This window comes from Eucalyptus grandis, chromosome 6, assembly GCF_016545825.1.
Source record: "Eucalyptus grandis isolate ANBG69807.140 chromosome 6, ASM1654582v1, whole genome shotgun sequence".
Classification (NCBI taxonomy): Eukaryota; Viridiplantae; Streptophyta; class Magnoliopsida; order Myrtales; family Myrtaceae; genus Eucalyptus; species Eucalyptus grandis.
The window spans coordinates 57,234,839-57,252,261 of NC_052617.1; the positions used below are offsets into that span (position 1 = coordinate 57,234,839).

A 17,423-nucleotide genomic window follows, 5' to 3' on the forward strand; every position below is an offset into this window, starting at 1 on the left:
TACTTTTAACAAAGTACTGTCAATTACGTCAAGCATTATATGGAGCATTATTATGAATCTTTTTTCACGAGCGGGACTCACTAATGATAAGATTACTACAACTCCAATGGAGACAAATATAAAATATGATGACAAAGATGGGACTACTCTTCCAAATCCCTTACTTTGTCGACAATTGGTTGGCATTCTTGTATATTTCATTGTTACTCATTTTGACATCACTTATATTGTTCACATTGTCAGTCAATTCATCACCATACAACGTACAACTCTTTTTAGTATTGCTCTTCACATTATTCACTATGTCAAGGGTACCTTATTTCATGGTCTTTATTATTTTTTCAAACTACTTTAAAGTTGAGGGCTTATTCTAATGTTGACTGTGCTAGTGTCCCTTTTAATATCGCTCCACTATAGGCTATTGCATCTTTCTAGGTTCACTCATCTAATGGCGTAGCAAGAAACAATGAGTTACCACTCAATCTAGCATCGAAATTGAATTTGGTGATATGTAATCGGAATTGCTTTGGCTGCAATTATTATTAGAAGATATGGGAGTCCATCTTGAAGGTGGAATAGTCATTTACTACAACAACCGAGTGCTATTTAAATAGCCCATAATGATGTTTTCCATGAGCGCACAAAGTATATTGAAATGGACTATCATTTCCTATGATATCACATGCTTCATGGTAATGTACAACTTGTTTCTACTTTATATGTTAATCAAACTGTTGATGTCGACACAAAGGCACATCCATTGCATGAGAATTTTTCTCCAAGCTCTAGTGGACCTTCTTTCTGCATAACATTGAGTTTAAGGAGATGTTAGAGAAATTTAGGAGATTCTAAATATTTTCCTAATTGATTATAATTGATATTGTAATATTCTATTACTTTAAATAGTTATAATGTAAAATATAAAAGTAGTCTCTTGTACTCTTTATTTTTTACATGAAAATATATAGAAATTTCACATTTCTCTTTGGGCATAATTCTTATCTAGATAACTCAACTTTGAGTATTTTTAGCTTTTTATAATGACAGTCTTATTAACTATCTTCATTTATCATACCTAATAAAAGTTTTTACATTTTTAATATACTAATTGTGCATAGCACACGAAAAATATAATTCTTTAGAAATGGCAAGCTCTTGTGATTAAGATGTTTAACAAAATCCATACTGCTTTTAAGAGTCTCTGGACTCTACCTCCCCCAAGAGACAGACTCCGCTGGACAATGAATGGAGGGAGAGAAATCAATCGACTGCGTAGGCATTGATAAAGGGAATTGAATGGGAGAGAGATGAGAAGAAACACATGGCTTCCACCTCAAGACATCAGAGCATGAAGGGACTCAAATGGTTAGGTGCATGGATTCGTTCAACCTCCTGCCTCCATAAAGACGATCATTAAAACCCAAAGCCAGCCTTCTTCGAAAGTCCACAGAGATTCAATGCTCTACTCTTTTATGGCCCGAACAAGAAAACTAAGAAAAAATAAGAAAACAATGAAAAGAAGAAAAGGCTTTCGGCCCTAATTGCCTCTTCGTGCCTTCAAATCTGATAAAATGGATTCGGTTGTATAATTCTCTTAAAGATAAATTGTTACTGATCAAATGAGGAAACTCTGTACTGGTTTCTAAAGCGATACGTCCTAGTTCTTAAGTATACTCAATAAAGAATCCTTAGCACACTTGTCGACGTAACTGTTATTAAATTGACTAGAGGACCCGTTAATAAAAGTATAGTAAATCTGCACATCATAAGACATGAGTATAGTGAACATACATTTTTCATATTATTAAAGGGATGAGTTCATTCAATTCAAGAATAATAACATAAATGATCTTTAAACTTTTGTCCAATATGTAATGTGATTTATGAACTTTTAATTTATTCAATGTAATATTTAATATTTTGATACATGCTTAACTTAATTCCTAAATTATATGAAAATGTTCAATGTAGGGATAATAGTGAACATTTTCATATAATTCTAGGACTAAATTGTATATATACTAAAAGTCTAGGGATCACCTTGAACAAATTAAAAATTAAGGAGCCAAATTGCACATTGGGCTACTATTCATGAACCACATTGTACATTGAGCCAAAATGTATGGACTATTTGTGTCGTTTTTCCTTTAATTTATGGCATTTTTGTGGTGTGGTTTCTCTAATTTGTGAGTGCAACAAAGCCTCCAATTTCTCTAGTTTATATGATTGAGCCATATATGCTCCTATAGTTATACCTAGTCAGTGAGCAGCCTAAACGCATAGGGCCGTGAATTGGACCTAAAAGTCCTTGCAACGTTTGCCAATTAGTGAGTTCATGGATCTGCTCATGTAAGAGGGAGGGAGGGAGGTGATGATGTTAGTCCAGCTGAAGCCGCCCCTTTCTCCTTTTCATTCTATCTGTCAATCTCCAAATTAAGCTAGTTTTACGAGGATTTCTTTGGGTTTGCTATGATTGGGAGCGCACGAAACGACATGGGTGAAATGCCCTTAAGTTGGAGAATTCAAATTGTCATTTTCAACTTACCTCAAATGTACTTGACAGGACCATTATAAGGACATGGCAAAAGATACATCACTAATCAACGCATCAAATAGGGATCTTGTTTTTAACTGAGTACACTGGATACGTTTTAACCTTCGCTGAACGTACACTTTTTTAACTCAAAAAGAAGTCTTCTTCACAAAATAGAGAGGAAATTGTAGGAAGAACCTATCTGAAAAAGCTCGGAGTATGTTGAAATGAAATATCTTTTTTTCGTTTTAGAATGTTTATTTCACCATGTACGGTGCTTCACAAGTTTTACAAGACTATCATTCATTATTCCGTAGCTTTACGCATGGCTTGACTTTGGCATTAAAAAGGGGAGAAAAACTACCTTTTACTTGATTTCCATCGCTGCCTTCACTCATTCATCTCTTAATTGATATTATGGCATCCTCTATTGCTGTACCATGAGGGAAAATTATTTATCGACGGCAGTGCTATTTGGTTGGGGTTATCACTTCTATATTCTACATAGTCTTATTGACGAGTGTTTTTAAGGTACTTGTTAATCATACTTAAAAGATCTTCTTTTTCAATGCACGCTGGTTATTCAGATGTTCAATCAATATCCAAGGCACACCTCAACAAAATCCCCTTGTACCGGACGAAGATCAATCCTTTCGGGGATAGATCGACTCGAATTCTTCCTAAGGGGATCATAAATTTTCATCTAGAAGTGCACGTCGTACCACTCAACCTTATCAAACAGTGATGCATCTATACTTAAATTTATATCGGGATCATACGCAACATCATATCACTAAGAAGGACGATGGGAGGAGGTAGGGGAGGGGATCAGATCATGAAGTGTCCGAGGTGGAGGTAGGTGATCATCCTTAAAGGACTCTTCTCGGGATTTAAAGGGGGAGGGATTAAGTTTATATTTATTGTAGGGTTGGTTAGGTTGCATCAATGAATGAATTTGGTCTTCTTCATAAATAGGGGCGCCATCTTCAATTTGAGTCGTCATCCACTCCAACTCCACATCGCAGCAGCAACCGTCATTTAACTTGTCTAGTCTTAGTCTTAGTCTAGTCCCTTCGAGCGTGCGAGTGAGAAAAACCCCCCAGGAGCGTTGGTGAAGGCTATTCTCTTCACATTAATGCATCGCAACTGCACCCTGTGCCAAACATTAGATGGGACTGGGATTTCAACACTTACTGCATGGTGCATATTACATCAAAACATGCGAAGTTTCTTGATCATTACATGGTCAATTTTACGGGACGGGTATATCTAAAGCTCCACTAGGATTAAAAACTAAATTGGCCGCATCTCACCAAAACCTAATTGACGACCCGTAACAAGTGTCGTAAGGACACTCTTTTACGATTTCCTTAAGATTTTAACTCGAGAGAATAAATTATGTGGAGCGGGAAGCAAATCGGGACTTTATACTTCTCCACGCACATAAAGTTTCGATTGTCTTGCCAAGTCAACAATTTAACCTTTCGATATTACTTGATCATGAGATCCTTGGGACTGTCCATCCCACGTTCAAAGCACTCTTGTTAACGATTGGATTCATAAATGCCTAAATGGCGATTAAGATAGAGAAAAAAAAAGGGTAACCGAAATTGCAAATTTTCCATCTTCGGGATTAGGTGACTTAGAATTTAGCACGTAAAGAAGGGGGTGCTTTTACTGATGCCCGGGCGTTAAATGCTTTGATTAAAGAAGGGAGGGAGGGAGGGGGAGCAAGCACTAATTGCGGTAATCAATCAAAACCGAGAATTGAATACGGGGATCAGCAAATACAACCAGAAACACTTCCGATACGAGTAATTCAAATTAAATGGAATGGAAGGTCCAACCCCTTCGTGTCGACGTCCGCACATCGTCATCGTGAATTTAAGACGAGTCATTTTGGAAAGTTGAGAAAATTTAAGTCGGGGGTTATTCAATTCTTGCACCTTCCTCGGCCAAACAGCATTTAAAACCAGAGACTCGAACAGGGTCGGTCTAGACAACGAGTGCTGGGTTTATCAGGATTTATACTGGCAAGGTGCACTCGTGCAAGAAAACTCCGAAGTAGAAAAAAAGTGAATATGCCGAGGTACATTCACATCGCACATTGCAAAATTATGATAAACATTTCTTTGCCCAACATTTTCGAAGATGAAACTAAATGGACTCTCGTATTTTATTCAGGTTTTTACTAAAGAATGCCTCGGAGTATTTATTGAACAAAAATCAAAATACAAATTCCTTTTTAATTCCGGTGCAATCTTTGTTTATTAAGTAAGGGCCCATTTGTTTGTGTTCCCGGTCCGTGTTTATGAACACAATTTCTCTTTTTTTGTTCTCGGGAACAAAAAAAGAACAAAAACACGTTTGTTTGCGTTTTTGTTCCAAATCTATTTTTGTTCCCGATAACAAATTTGGAACAAAAACAAGAAAACAATTTTCTCTCTCTTACTTTTTTTCTTTTCTTTCTTTTCTTCTTCTTTTTCTTTGGCCGACGACCTCCGGCGACCTCACCGAAGGGTCTCCGGCCCTTGGCGAGGCCGAGCATCGCTAGCCCCTGTGAGGCTTAGCCTAGCCTTGGCTAGGCGAGCTCGAGCTCACCCAGATTCGGTGAGGCTAAGCTCGCCCAGCCATCGAGCCTCGCTGGGCCACTGCCAGGTCGGCGTCACCTAGCGGTGGCCTGGCGAGGTCGAGCCTCATCGGTGGTTAGGCGAGCTCGAGCTCGCCCGCATTTAGCGAGGCCGAGCTTGCCCGGCTATCGGCGAGGCTCGGTGTCGCTTGGTGGTGGCCCGACAAGGCCGCCAGCCCTCCTCGCCCAATCGCCAACCATGGTCGAGGCCGGCAACTAGCCAAAAGGAAGAAAAATGAAAAAATGAAAAAGAAAAATGAAAAAATGAAAAAAAAAAGGAAAAATAAAATTAAAAAATTAAAAGAAACAAAAAAATTATACAAGTTTACCAAATGTGTTCCCGTTCTTTTTTTATTCCGGGAACAAGTTTACCAAACACATTTTTTGTTCAAATATTGTTCCCTGAAACAGAAATAGTTTTTTTTATTTCTATTCCCTAAAATAATTTTTGAACAAAAACGCTACCAAACACACCTAAATACCTTACACGATCCATAATCACGGTTAGCCTTTTTCTTTATTTAATATGACATGTGTCCTAATCGTGCCTTTTGTTATTTTACTTGTTTTTTCCCCTCAATTTTACACATAAATCATACTAATGGGAAAATGGCATAGTTACTCCCGGTTAGACTTGCTCGTAGGGTGGGCTTGCACGGGCTTAGGTTGGACTTGCTTTGATCAGACCTAACTAGCACTTGAGATTCCATGGCTAGACCAAAGTTCATTGAGAAAATGGTTCAAAAAGTCATAAACATATCACACTTTTACCAATTCAATTTTAAATATTTTAAAAAACTTAAAATTTATCAATGTAATTCATCTAATCAATTTTGACCAACAATTACTAATGTGGATATCAATTATCTTACGTAACATGGTTAGAAATGACATGAACGTATTTTATTAAGTTTTTAAATATTTTTCAAAAGTTTTATTATATTTTTCTTTTTCCATTTCATTTATTTTTTTTTCTCTTTTCGCCTCCGTCGATCGCCAGTCTCTATGAGAAGAAACAAGAGTGTATTTTGTTAATAGTTAAAAAAAATGATGTCAAAAATGTTTTTTTAAAGTTATAATCAAATGTCACTGAGAAGTAATGTATCCATAAAAACAAATATCAAAAATATTTTTTTTTTTCTTGCGATATCAAGTTTTTCTTTTTGATAAAAAGGACAACTGGCCCTCAATGTACAATTACGTCCTCGCCGTTCAAGTTGCTTGTTTCTTGTCGATGTATTTACATATTTTAACGTCGTAATCCTCCGTGGAGTTCTTTTTCGAGATGTGTTGTGTCTGCTGACGGAGTGAATCAAATTGACCCTCCCTAAAGAAATGTTAAGGGGAAATGAACCAAATCTCTTTTTGCAGTCAAAAATAGAAATTAATAAGTTGAAATATCACTCGTTAGTTATACATAATAAATATGAAAATTAATATTTTGTTTAATTCGCAAAAAAAAAAAAATTAAAAAAATTTCTTAAAATTGATCATTTGCATCCCTCACAAAAATGAAGGGATGTAATTTTTTATCATTCAAAAAATATTTAAATACAAATCATTATTGATAATGATAACATTTTTCATTGACTAAGTATATCTAGCCGTATAAATGATTATTTTTGAAAAAAAAAAATTCATAAAAAATAAATGGAGCCCAAGCGAAATCTTCATTTGATGATTCGAGAACTGGTTGGGATTATCTATAATGGCATTGAAGACGACCATAACTCCACATAACTTCCCTCCTTAAATTCCTCGTCCATTTTTCTGCCTCCCTTTCGCTTCCATTTCCCATCCCCCACCATTTAATGTCACAACCATAAATGAAACATTAACCACGCCATTTAATGGATCTATTTGCCCCCCTCCCCCCATATTTTCCCATATAAACAAAAAAAAAATGATGAACAATTATAAAAAAAAAAAATTGAAAAATGGATTATTCATTTCTTCCACCCCGGCGTTATATAACGCCCTCCCACCTCCGTCTGTTCACTGCTGACTTGCGTGGAGTGTTCAATTTCTATCGCTTCTTCCTTCACTCGGGACCTCTTCCTCCTCCTCCTCCTCCTCCTCCATTTCCTCCTTCCTTAGCTGCAGCAATTCTCTTGGAAGAGGGAAGGGAAGATGGCTGCAGACGTCAGCTCCACGGTCGGGTACATGAGCGGGTTCAGCACGGAGGAGAGCAAGCGCGCCAGAGGAGGAGGCGGAGGAGGGAACGAGAAACCGACGGCTCTCGTCACGCGGGACTTGCTCGGCGGGCTGCACGAGATCGAGTCCCGCGACCTCGACCTCGACCTGCAGGTGCCCGCCGGCTGGGAGAAGCGTCTCGATTTGAAGGTGCGTTTTGGAAATCCGGGCTCTGTCTCCCTGCTTCCTTCTGTTATCGCTGGGTTAAATTATTTGTATGAACGGCTCTGGCTCGCGCCTAGGCAAATTGGATTAGAACGGTCCGTGCAATTCCGTAGTTTTCTGGTGTTATCGAATTCGCGATGTGTTCACGTGGAAGCTTCCCGTTCGTGATGACTGCTTATGGTTTGTGAAACAGAGCAGAATCGTGTCTTTGCGACTCATCGTGTCGTAAGACTGCTATATTTGTATACTCGGGAGGGAAGAAAGGTCGCGAATTCGGCAGTGACCGGGATTGTAAACTTACATGGTCGGCGAGCTTGATTGCTTCATGGATAGTCACGCGGTGGCAGCGTCCATGAACATTAGTCGATCCGAGGGGCACTTAGAAAGATGATTCGTGAGCGAACTGTAGTATTCGTGCTAGTGTCGCCGGATGAGGAATGATTGCAGCTTTCGATTATGAGGTTCTTGGTGTATCTGGTATTCCTGTTAATGAAGTCGGACATGAGGCTCCCTTTGCTCGGCGATTTCTTTCTGGGTTTCATTTGGCGATTGCTTTACCTGCTTTTGTCCTGTTAAATTCTTCTTTCATCCTGAATTCGGATGCAGAAGTGATGTCGATTGATAATGTAGTAAGATGTCTGAATTTTGAATGTTGCCGCTGGTAACTCGTTTCTGTCGGCAAGGGAAAAATTGTTACCTTTTAAGAGAGGCTGATCTGATCAGTTTTTTTGATCTTCAGTATGCATTGATCAGAGATGTAATTCCCGCTTTACTTGTTCATTTCTTCCAGTCAGGAAAAATCTACATTCAAAGGTGTAATTCACTGAGATCGTCGCCTCCATCCTCGTCCGATCACAAGCAGCAAGCCGACCAAACGCTCACCAGGCTCCAAGACTTGAACTTCCCGCCCTCACCATCAAAACCCTTGCTGAACCTATTTGATGAGTCTTGCTTAGACTTGAAGTTGATGTCGTCGCCGTCGTTGCCTTCGTCCTGCAGCTACCAGAGCGTGTGCACTCTCGACAAAGTGAAGTCCGCGCTAGAGAAAGCAGAGCGAGAACCGTTCAAGAAAGGCTTGCCAGCCCATTGGAGATCGCCGTCGTCCTCATCGTTATCGCCTTCTAATTCGTCCTCGTCGTCTTCGATCAGAGAAAAGAACCGAGAGGCGAACGACGAGAAGGTGTCGCCAACTACAGTGGCTGCAGGATGCCCAACTTGCTTGCTCTACGTGTTAATCTCGACAAGCAATCCAAAGTGCCCGAGATGCGACATGATGGTACCGTTGCCGAGCTCAAAGAGACCTCGGATCGATCTCAACATGTCGATATGAGGGGGGATCGTGTTCTCAAGGATTCAATTTGTAAATGATGGACGAGATGGGTCTTCCTTTTAGATATATTTGTTCATGTTTAGCGGGAGGTTAGTGCAGTAGCGCCGGTAAATTTAGCCTTTGAGCATGTGCTGTGCTGCTTAGCCATGGGAGATAGGATTATATCGCAGAGCAAGTTGTTTATTCGGACTCTTTCTTTTTTCTTTTTTCTATGATTCGGAACTCGTAGCATGTATAGGTGCATAGTAAGTCGCCGCGAATTTCAAAAGTAGTAAATATTTCTGTCGATTTTCTGAATGGGAGGGAAATGAAAGTTGTTAGGGTTGTGCAATGGGAACTGATCGAACCGGATCGGCCGATTTTGGGTGGTTCCCATAGTCGGTGGTTAGGTTCCTAGTTCTTCCGCCTCGCCAGATCCGGCGAGCTCAAGCTCGCCCCTCGCCCAACGCGGCTTGAGCCTCGCCGGGCGTTAGTGAGGCCTCTACCTCGCCAGATCCGGCAAGCTCGAGGCTCGCTTGGCTGGTCGCCGACCATCGCCGTGCCGGCGACCGGAGAAAGAAGAAAGAAAAATAAAAAAGGAAAGAAAAATAAAAAATAATTAAAATAATTAAAATAAAAAAATTTTAATTTCGGTTTTTATTTTAAAAAAATTGTAAAGTTAAAGAGAAGAAAAAGAGAGATAGTGGGGTTTTGAGTGAAAATAAATGGATTCATTTTTAATGGGTTAATAAATGAATCATAAACGAGTCGATAAGCGACCCATTTAACATCCATATATCTTAGTCTTGACTCATTAAAATCCATTATGTGTGCTTTATAAAATAAATCTTGACCCATTAATGACCCATTTAACCATAAATGGGTCCATAAATGGGTTGTGCAACCCATTTAACACCTCTAATATATAAACATTATATATAATATATAAATATTATATATGAAACTTATTACAACCAGAAGTGCAATTGAAGTAGCAATCTTTTATGTGTTTAAGAGATCGCCAAAAATCTTCTTGTTACTCTTTATTCATAAAAAAAATTGACTTATTAGTTTCATCTTATACTCAATGTGAGACTAAGGTTTCAAGAAATTCTCATTCCTCATGCTCACACACTCTCTCTCTCTTTCTCCCATCACCTGCAAAAAACAAGGTACTTCAAGCCTCCAAGAGTTCCACATCAACTAAACATTCAAAGAGCAGAAAAGAGATTATCTATAAAACCTAAGCCAAGCACAACCTCTAATCACATTGTTTCACGGCCTTTATGATTAAGATTAAGCATGAAACATACGAAGTGTGATTGATATTCACGCAAGAAAAGTTTAAATATTTTGCATGTAAAAACATGTGTGATTAGTTTTATTAGATCGCCTATGAACCGAATTGGATTGATCGGTTCGGAATACGATCACTTTCACCTTTTAGTGGAAAAAAACAAGTACCGATTTTGTTGGACAGGAACAAAACCGATAGTTCGATTCTCGATCCTAAGACCAAACGGTTCAGTCCACGGTTCCCTTGAAAACTCATTCTCGGTTCCAAGGTTGAACTGGACCAAATTGGAAACCGATCACCCCTAAAAGTTGTTCATTCTAAGTGAGATCACTGAGATAACTTTCGAGTTTGCTTTGTGTTTGATTGTTTAGTAGTGTCCCTCTACTTGAATTGACTTCTAAATTCGCGATCAAGCCTTTGCCGGTTGCTTATCTAGGCGATAGGGTCATCGTTCCGTCTTTTCGGGGATCCTCCTTTGACCATCATCATCTCCATCCCCGGCAAATACCACGCGTTCAAGATCAAGAGAGAGCGAGAGAGATGTGTTGTATCACGACATCGGTGGAGATCGACTTAGCCCCATTAGGCCGAAAATGCCATGACCCAGGTGGAATGATCTTGGGCCTTGGTTGTGTTTGCCGAATCTTTTGAGCTTTGTTCGGCTGGACAGCTTCGAAGCCAACCAAAAGAAATTGGCTGGATTTTGACATCGAATTGATAATAGTATCCACAACACAACCTCTCAAGTAGCTGAAATAAACAGCCGAGCTGGAGCCAAAATCCAAACGATGCTAATTTGAAAAAACAAAAAAGGTTTTGATGCCTTGATACGAGGTGTCTAGATAATATTTATCCCTAGCTGGGCCAAATATGCTCAGGATGATTCCAACTTATGTTAATATTATAATAATATTATTTATATTAAATTTCAAATATTTCCTTTTTCATTTGAATTTTTCATTCATATTATATTTGATTATATTTTCAATTTATTATTTATAAAAGTTTTATTTATTCCATTTCTATTTGAATTCTATTTAGTTATTTATTATTAAATATTTTCTTGCTATTTTTATTTTTGAAAGAAAATGAAATCGAAAGAATATAGAATTCGAAATAATTTGAATTTGGAATTCTATTCCATTCCCAAATTCTATTAAATTATAGAAATTCAAGCCAGCATGAAATTCCCTTGAATCACAATGAAATTGAGTCCAAAATAATTGCATTGAATACAAACTGATGCTGAATTTAATGTTTTTTGCCGACAAACCATTTACCTTATTGTAATTATGTTTCGAGTTTGATTTATCAAGATTATGAAATTTCTATGATCGAAACGAGCCAATAAAGAAATGCATCTCTTTAGGTCGCTTTATATATATATATATATATATATATATATATATATATATAAATATATATATATATGTATATTACAGAATATTTGTTATAGCGTGGAAACTAAGCAAATGATATACTACTTTAATGGATCAGAATATTTCTTCGAATCTCTCCCTTTTTTTGTGCTAGCAAAGTATAGACATGGCATCTACAATAAATATACCTAAAAAAGTATATGCATGGCACCACCAACACAAATAGGGAATAAGAAGGGGACCCAGCCATACAGCTACATTCGGCCATTTTCCTTCTTTTAAAAAAAAAATTAAAGATATAGAGACTTTCCGAATAATAAAAAAAGATATAAAGATAGATACACAAAAAATTGATAAAAAAAACAGAAATTGCTTCTCAAGTTAATCGAAATTACATCCTTACGCGAAGCAAAGATTTTCTCCTACACCAAAATCATTGGGACTTCCTGTTGGGTAACATTTAATCAAAATTGAAAAAAAAATTACGAATTGAAAAGGTTATTATGTCAAAAAGAACTTTTCCTAAACAAATAAGTTTATTAAAAAATTAGCGAAGTGCATTTTTTTTTCTTTAACTTACACTTTTGATATCAAGGATTTTGTTGATTTTTTTTTCATTTACTATTGAGGGCCTGACACAAAAGTAATGCCTTGCATGAACAATCCATTGACATTGATTCTAAGGGTGCGTTTCTAACATTTCTATTTAAAAATTATTTATGGGAAAGAAATAGAAAAAAATATTTCTGCTTCGGGGAAACAATTTTTGAACAAAAAAATGTGTTTGGTAAACTGTTCTAGAAATATAAAAAGAATAGAAACACATTTGGTAAATTTGTATAATTTTTTTATTTCTTTTAATTTTTTAATATTTTTCTATTTTCTTTCTTTTTTTCCTTTTTTTTTTTTTTTTTTTCTTCTTTTGGTCGGTCGCCGGTCTCGGCCATGGCCGACAACCGGGCCGACGAGGGCCGGTGGCCTCACCCGGCCACGGCGAGGCTCAGGCCCCGGCGAGGCCGAGCCTCACCGTAGCCGGGCGAGGCTCGGCCTCGCCTTGGCTAGGCGAGCTCGAGCTCGCCCGGCCCAGCGCGAGTTGGCCTCGCCGGGGGGCGGACGCTCCGGCAAGGTCGCCGGCCCTTGATGGAAAGAAAGAAAAAGAAGAAGAAAAGAAGAAAAAAGAAAAGAAAGAAGAAGAAAAAGAGAGAAGAAAATGGAAGAGAGAGAAAAAGTGTTCATAAATTTTGTTCCAGAAACAAGAAATAACTTCTTCTTTTTTTTTTCTGTTCTAGATGTGTTTAACAAAACGCAAACAAACGCGTTTTTTTTTGCTTTTTTTTTCAAGAACAAAAAAAAAAAAAAAAACTGTTTTTAAACAAAAAAAGGAAGTGAAAACAAATAGGCCCTAAACAACTATTATTTCCGCCATAAAATATCTTATATAAGTAACGCCATTAAGTTCAATTATTCCTCTTAGAACTTTTGTGAAAGCTACTTTCTAAATAGAAGAGAATATAATTTTCAAAAGTATCTTGTGGTCCAAATCGATCAATTGGGCAAGCAGACTCGAAGATGCTTTTATTTTATTGAAAATTGAAAAATATCGATTTTTTTTTTTTTGTGATAAAAGAATTCAATTAAAATGTATAAGTAACACAATAGCAACATAAAAGGAAGATAACATAAACAGTCCATGAACTTTAATCATTGAACTTTTAATTTGTTCAATATAACCCCCGAACTTTGGGTAAATGTTCAATACAGTCCCTAAATAGTCATTTCATTAATTTAAGAGTAGAGACTATATTGAACATTTCCATACAATTCAATAACTATATTAGATATTTAATAAAAATTCAAAGACTACATTGAAAAAATAAAAAATTTAGGGATTACATTGGACATTGAGCTAAAGTTAAAGAATCGCATTAAATAAATTGAAAATTTAGATATTAAATTACCCAATATAAATTAAGAAAAATTTAATTCTTTATAAAGGAGAGCAATAAATAATAATAAATACAGAGGAGCCGACCACGGCATTTACACACCCGCACCGTCGTGGAAGTCAAATCCGCAAGAGGAGGAGGAGGAGGAGACGATGCAGATCTTCGTGAAAACCCTAACAGGGAAGACGATCACCCTCGAGGTAGAGAGCAGCGACACCATCGACAATGTCAAGGCCAAGATTCAGGTCCGTAAACTCGCGCGCGGTTCTCGTGCCTGCTTGTTTTCCGTGTGAAAGGTTCCTGCTTGGTCGATTTCCCCCTTAGGATGGTTCGATTAGGGTTTCTGCTCGGATGATATCTCGAGCAAGCCGAAAGCTTTTAGATGATTGGGCTTCTAATGGCGCTGTGGCCCATCAGACTTGTCAAGTCACAGCAACGAGTAACCTATCTAGTTTGGATGGGCTGACGATATCTTGCCTGTGGCTTTTGGGTTAGTTTGTGGAGGAAATTTTGCGCTAATGATTCGTATTGGCTGATTCTTTAATCGATACATGTTGCGCTGAGTGGTGTGCTTAGAAATCATCCTTGGAAAATCAGTTTCGATTCAGGTTTTGGATTGTCTGTGTAGAGACCGAGTGAAGCAGATAAGCAATATGCTGATAGGATAGGATGGGGTGTTTGTGCTGATGATATCTTGGGCAAGTGAAAGCTTTTAGATGATTGGGTCTGTAATGGAGTTGTGGCCATCGGACTCCATTTTGTTCTGGTATGCCGGTAGTTTGCTGGTCTTATCAAGTCACAGCAACGATTTAGCTATCTAGTTCTGATGGACTGATGATATCTTGCATGTGGCCTTTGAGTGAGTTTTTGGAGGGAATTTTTTGCTCGCAATTCGTGAAAGGTGTGCTTAGGAATCGTCCTTTGAAAAATCAATTTCGATTCAGGTTTCAGATTATGTGTGTAGAGACCAAGCAAGGCAGATAACCAATATGCTGATAGGATAGGATGGGGTGTTTGTGCTTGGATTGACGTGAGGATTCTGCTTTCTTTAGGACAAGGAAGGTATTCCTCCGGACCAGCAGCGATTGATTTTTGCTGGTAAGCAATTGGAAGATGGACGAACTCTTGCGGACTATAACATCCAAAAGGAGTCGACTCTTCATCTGGTGTTGAGGCTCAGGGGAGGAACCATGATTAAGGTTAAGACCCTTACTGGAAAGGAGATTGAAATAGATATTGAACCAACTGATACCATTGACCGTATCAAGGAAAGGGTTGAAGAGAAAGAAGGCATTCCACCTGTCCAGCAAAGGTTCTCTTTCTCTCTCGTACTTTTTGGTGCTGTTATCGCATCGTTTTTCTCTTCCTTTTAACACTGTACTAATTTTTGAATTTTGAATTTCTCCTTATTTTGTTTCACTCCTGCGTTGCTGCAAGTCTAACTGTGATTTCCTGGAACTTCCTTAGGTACTATATGGTACAGTTTTCCTTGCTTCATGTGTAGATTTGGTAGATTGTGAAATTCTGTGATATCCCTGATACTTATCTGGTCCAGTTAATCCACTTTAAGAAATACTACTATGGGTTCTCTGACGTGAGTGCTTTGCATAATCATTATCCTTGGAATCGGATTGAATGACAGGGTTCTCTCTTCTGTCAGCTTATTGCTTGGTTCTGATTTACTCTTTTTCTCCTTTTCTAGCGAAACTAATAACTCATTTGGTGGTAAAAGATGAAAACTTTCTTGGCATGCATTTACTTTTGTCTGTTGTCTAGGGATCTCATTCTAGGTTCATGAATCTTTATCGGATTCCTTAGATGGGCTGTGTTTAATTAGACGTGGGATTGGGTCTTCGTATATTTTTTGGCCTTTTTCATTTTGTGAAATTTTTGTTTCGTGGGTTCTTCGGCTTTCGCTGAGGAGACAGTTGTGAAATTGCTATCCCCAAAAACAAAAGGAAAAGAGAGATATCTAAAAGTCTGCAATGTTTATGGGCATAGATTCATTGGTTTCTATAACGTCAATCATGAAGTAAGCTCTACTATAACGTGTTTTATCCCTTCAATTCTAAATCTCTGATCCTTTAGCTCAGAGCAGAATCCTCGCTGCTTTGGAACTTTGGGTGGCTTGGTTGGTAATGATAAATTCTGGGGAAACCTTGTTTTCCTGGTCTCTTCATTGGTGTTTATTTCTGAGAGTTGTCTTCAAGCTATATGTGGCATTTAGCTTGTTCAATTGATGATTGCAATATTACAGGCTTGTTTTATCACTTGCTTCACTGTGAAAGAAAATGGTAAAGCTCTCTGTGGTCAATGTTTTGCTTTCTTGTTCTAGGAAAATGCAACTTTGTTAGTCTTGAAACTTATGAGACCGTTCTTCATCCACTTAATTCAGTTTTTTATTTTCTTATATGAGTTCATGGTAGTTTGGTTGAGTGAGTAATTTCATTGTAGGGATAGACACTGTGCAGAAGTGATACTCTCCCATATTTACATGGAGGGAGGTGATCGTGAAAATTGGACCTGATCTTATATCTACAGTTTTGCTTGCACTTATATATTGATATAATCCCATATTTTCCTGACTTTATCAAAAGGTCTTGGTGATATGCCGTTTTGACATCTGCTAAACACTATGCCACCTTTTAATCTTTTCGTTCTTAATTATATGCATTCCCACTGTGGCTGCAGCAAAGATCTTCTGTGAGCAAGTCCATGCAGTTATGATCAATGGTCTTCTCCACTTCCATTATTTCATTTTTTTTCCCTCATCGAAACTGATATTGACGTGGATATTTCTTTGGTAATGGATTCTCTGAATCTTATCATACTCTCTTTCAATTGGTTTACAGGCTTATATATGCCGGTAAGCAGCTTGCAGACGATAAAACAGCTCGAGACTACAACATCGAGGGTGGCTCTGTCCTCCATCTTGTGCTTGCGCTGAGAGGTGGTAGATTTTAAACTATGTTGGCGCATCAATGAACTAAAAAAGCTTGCGTAATCCGTTTGCAGTGTGAATCGACTTAGAGATGTTACAAGCAATTCTATGAACATGATAGGATTGTTGACAACTCCAGTATGACATCTTTTTCGCTCATTCCCGTTGTTGCTTTTTCTTAATTCCGCTTTTGCATCAGAGCGTTGGATCACCAATATATGCACTCTTAAATTATAACGCACAAGCATGCTGAATGCCACTGGGTTTGCTCAAGCAGTGCAGCATATTTAGAGCGTTGAGTTTGTGTAGGATCGATCTTAGGATTGTTGACAACTCCAGTATGACATCTCACGAACTTTGGGGCATGTCGGAGGTTTTCGATGCTGTGTGCTTGACATGAGATGTCAAAAGCCATTTGAATACAACATAACATAATTTTGTCGAAGTAAAACTGCAATTTCTTTTTTCATCTATCCGTGAACCAGATTGTGTCTGGAGGTTGCGTTAGATCGTCGGGACAATGATTGAGATAGAATAGAATAATGTAGGGTATCAAATCTTCTAGATAATAAAGGTGGAATTATTTAATCTTATCAAGTGTTTGATACATTTCAAAATGAACTTAAAAGATTTTAAATAGTCAATTAAATTTTTAAATTGAAAATTAAAAGATTTAATTAATTAAAGGATTAATACTTGAAAATTATAAAATTGATACATGTGTGATAAATTTATTTTAAATAAATTTTTTGATATGAAAAATCCCAAACGGATATGCCTATAACAACATTCAAAATGTTTGAAAAGTAAGGTAAAATGCTTTTTATTTTTTAATAATTTTTATGTATGGAGTTCAGAAAATGAGGATAAAAAATCGGAGTAATCTCAATTCAACATGCAAAACATTCTAAAAAATCCTAAAAGGAGTTCAGAAAATGAGGATAAAAAATCGGAGTAATCTCAATTCAACATACAAAACATTCTAAAAAAATCCTAAAAGGGGAGCACAGCAAAGAATAACAACAATAATA

The 17,423-nt window shown here is 37.6% G+C and overlaps 2 protein-coding genes across 2 annotated transcripts; both read left to right on the forward strand.

The window, feature by feature from the left end:
- Nucleotides 1–7,173: 7,173 nt before the first annotated feature.
- LOC104451017 lies at nucleotides 7,174–9,147 on the forward strand. Its single transcript, XM_010065761.2, has 2 exons — nucleotides 7,174–7,505; nucleotides 8,311–9,147. Exons 1-2 carry the CDS (start codon nucleotides 7,293–7,295, stop codon nucleotides 8,848–8,850), a joined length of 753 nt encoding a protein of 250 aa, XP_010064063.1. The 5' UTR covers nucleotides 7,174–7,292; the 3' UTR covers nucleotides 8,851–9,147.
- A 4,387-nt stretch (nucleotides 9,148–13,534) lies between these two features.
- LOC104451018 (ubiquitin-NEDD8-like protein RUB2) lies at nucleotides 13,535–16,665 on the forward strand. Its single transcript, XM_010065762.3, has 3 exons — nucleotides 13,535–13,696; nucleotides 14,504–14,763; nucleotides 16,304–16,665. The coding sequence occupies exons 1-3, from the start codon at nucleotides 13,604–13,606 to the stop codon at nucleotides 16,413–16,415; spliced, it is 465 nt and encodes a 154-aa protein (XP_010064064.1). The 5' UTR covers nucleotides 13,535–13,603; the 3' UTR covers nucleotides 16,416–16,665.
- Nucleotides 16,666–17,423: the final 758 nt, after the last annotated feature.